A 3,370-nucleotide genomic window follows, 5' to 3' on the forward strand; every position below is an offset into this window, starting at 1 on the left:
GGTGGATATAGCATCGGCCTGCGGACTCAAGGCTCCCAGGTTCGATTCCGGTCAAGGGCATGTACCTTGGTTGCGGGCACATCCCCAGTAGGGAGTGTGCAGGAGGCAGCTGATCGATGTGTCTCTCTCATCGATGTTTCTAACTCCCTTTCCCTCTCCCTTTCTCTCTGTAAAAAAATCAATAAAATATATTTTTTTAAAAAAAGAATACCAAAGGGTAATTTAATTTCTTCATTGATGGATAACATACACTATTAATAATAATTGCTGGAATATTTAAAATTGTAATTCTCTACTCCTGAATATGTTCTTTTATAAACTTAAATTGAAAACATGATGAGGAAGAGAACCCTGATATTAAAATAAGAAGCCTTTGTTGTAAGTGGCATCACATAGTGGAGTGAGCCCTGGAGTGGGGGGCAGCAGACCCAAATCCTAGTCCCATTCTGCAGTTAATTTGTTCCGTCCCTGGAAAAGCATCTGAACCTCTCGGGACCTCGACTCCAAACTGAAAGTTTGAGCTGAAGATCCAGAGTTCCTCATGGAAGCAGACTCACTGAGAGGAGTAAGGCGCTGTCTTCTCTTCCCCAACTTGATGGCGGGTTTCCCCTGGTGCTCGTTCAGGGTGGAGTGGGCGCATCACAGGGGGGACGTGACTCTCACAGTGGCGGTGTGGTCCAGCCGGAGGGACCGACCCAGGGACAGGCTTCTCATGAGATGCCAGTGTTGGTAGAATCTTGGAAATGTCACGACACCTGGTTTCATAAATACACTCCAGACTCAGCCTGAGGTGGCGTATTCCTTCTGGACCTAATGCTATTTTGCCTTTCCTTTTGCTTTTAGGAGCGTATTTAATGAAAAGTGCCAAAGACTGAAAAACCAAACATGAGGGTAGCAGGTAAGATAAATATGTCAGTTCAGTAGCAATAATGTTGCTTGTTGTGTAACCTGTTTGTTTAGTAATGATGAAAGGAGGGGGTAAATAATCTTTTTCTATATTGAGTACAGAGCTGAAATACAACGAACTAAATAATCAGTTAGCCTCTTTATATTTTTGTTGTTGTTAATCCTCACCCAAGGGTATTTTTCCATTGACTTTTAGAGAAAGTGGGAGGGAGGGAGGAAGGGGGGGAGAGAGAGTGAAAACCGTCGATGTGAGAGAGACTCATCGGTTGGTTGCCTCTTGCACTCAACTCGGAGCGGGGTAGGGGATTGAACCTGCACGGGAAACCTGAGACCCTTTGGTTCATGGGCCAAAGTTCTAACCACTGGGCCATGCCAGCCAGGGTAGCCTCTTTCCTTTTTTTTAAATATATTTTCATTGATTTCAGAGAGGCAGGGAGAGGGAGAGAGAGAGATAGGAACATCAGTGATGGGAGAGAATCATTGATTGGCTGCCTCCTGCACCCCTCCTTGCCCGCGTGCCACCCCCTTACCCCCCCGCCCCCGACTAGGGATGGTGCCTGCAACCTGGGCGTATGTCCTGATTGGGAATCGAACCGAATCGAACCATGACCTCCTGGTCGATGCTCAGCTACTGAGCCACACTGGCCAGGGCTAGTCTCTACTTTTTTATGTAGATGGCAAATCACAATTTGGACATTTAATGGGTGTTACGTAAGTGTTTGGGAGCACTTTCATTGAAATTAATTTATGCTAAATATTTTGAGTTATGGCTTTAATGCTCATGTTCTTATACCTTAAGTTTATTTACTTAATAATACATAGTTAATGTCCATATAAAGAACAATCTGACAACCTGGGGGGCTGGTTTCTGTTTTTGTTAAGTTCTAGCTTGTTGAGGAAATGAGCTATCAAGTTTAAAAGCTTAAATTTTTTTAATGCGTATGAAGAAATTAAAACTGCATGTAAAGGATTCAATAAAATGTGTTTTGCATAAGTGACTTATGTACAGGGTGGGGCAAAAGTAGTTTACGGTTGTTCGTATGGAAAATAATACCATCATTAATAAATAACACAAGAATAGTGTGTCGTGTACTCACAACTGTAAACCTACTTTTGCCGGACTCTGTTTGCTAGTTCAAGTTCAGTCTGCCTAAATGAGATTATGCATAGGCACATCTGTTTCTTAGGCAGCATATGGAGGAAACTGAAAAACACCACTTGATGGTCATAGTATTAAGGTAGTTATCCTTAAACATTATAAAAAGACAAAGGCATAAGTAACTGGAGGGGCTGATGACCCTCCTCTTCCTATCTAGAGTGAAAATAGGTGTGATCTGTCCTAACTGGTGTGGCTCAGTGGATAGAGGGTTGGCCCCATGGACTGAAGGGTCCGGGATTCGATTCTGGCATGGGCATATACCTTGGTTGTGGGTTCAATCCCCAGTAGGGGGCGTGCAGGAGGCAGCTGGTCAATGTTTCTCATTGATGTTTCTAACTCTCTATCCATCTCCCTTCCTCTGAAAAATCAATAAAATATATTTTAAGAAACAAAAAGAAAGAGAAAGAAAAAGAGAGAGAGAGAGAGAGAAAATAAAATAAATGTGATCCTTCTGCTCCTACCCAGCCTCCAGCACAGTCAAGGCCCAGGGGGAAGTGTGCACTTTACATAGAAATATCTGAGTGTGTGTCCAACATAGGCGATAACTTGTAATTTTCAAAATCAAGATAGTCATTCTTTTAATTATCATCTTCTTGCCAGCAAACAAAATATTTTCCTAAAGGAGAATCTCTTAGAACAGTGGTTCTCAACCTTGGCTGCACATTAGAATCACCTGGAAATCTTTTTTTAAAAAAATTATTTTATTGATTTTTTACAGGGAGAGAGGGAGGGAGGGAGAGAGAGAGAGAGAGAGAGAGAGAGAGAGAGACAGAGAGAGACAGAGAGAGACAGAGAGAGACAGAGAAAGGAGGAGGAGGGGAGGAAAGGAGGAGGCTCGGCTTGGTGAGATCTTTTCTTAAGGAAACAAATGTTGGTTTTCTACTGGGTCCTTTCTTCGGGAGCTGGCCTAGAAAAGGAATTCCAACAGCTGAACAGAGAGGATTGCCGGCAAGCGAAATGAGGTTCTAACAACCAACCCCACAGGCAGATGGCAGTTAGGAGCATTAGGACTGAGGTGGCTGTCGGAGATCGTGGGAGGAAGTGGTCGCCGCAGCGCCACTGTAAACCAAATTGCCTCTCCCAGCCCCTCAGGCTGGCCCGGAGCATGGAAAGCCACAGTGGTGGGCTGGCTGGACCCTGCGCTGGGCAACAGCAGGTCTCTGGGGCCCCTCAGGGGACTTCCGTAGGCCAGCGTGTGTGTCTCTGTAGCCTGTCAAACCACAACCATTCACAGAGGGCATGTGGTTTTGAGTCTATGCCATGAAACCAGGGAGAGTGCGTTACATGTTTTCAGAAAGAATGGAA

At 44.5% G+C, this 3,370-nt stretch overlaps 1 protein-coding gene across 2 annotated transcripts in view; it reads left to right on the plus strand.

Moving 5' to 3' along the window:
• Nucleotides 1-836: 836 nt before the first annotated feature.
• The window catches only part of FAM3C (family with sequence similarity 3 member C), a 44,762-nt gene continuing 42,228 nt past the window's right edge, over nt 837-3,370 (plus strand). For both annotated transcript variants that reach the window (XM_006756828.2, XM_006756829.2), the window contains exon 1: nt 837-898. In XM_006756828.2, the coding sequence (XP_006756891.1) occupies nt 886-898 (13 nt within the window). In that variant the 5' untranslated portion in view covers nt 837-885. The remainder of the gene's footprint in view (nt 899-3,370) is intronic.

The sequence above is a fragment of the Myotis davidii genome, unplaced genomic scaffold (assembly GCF_000327345.1).
Source record: "Myotis davidii unplaced genomic scaffold, ASM32734v1 scaffold654, whole genome shotgun sequence".
NCBI classification, from domain to species: domain Eukaryota; kingdom Metazoa; phylum Chordata; class Mammalia; order Chiroptera; family Vespertilionidae; genus Myotis; species Myotis davidii.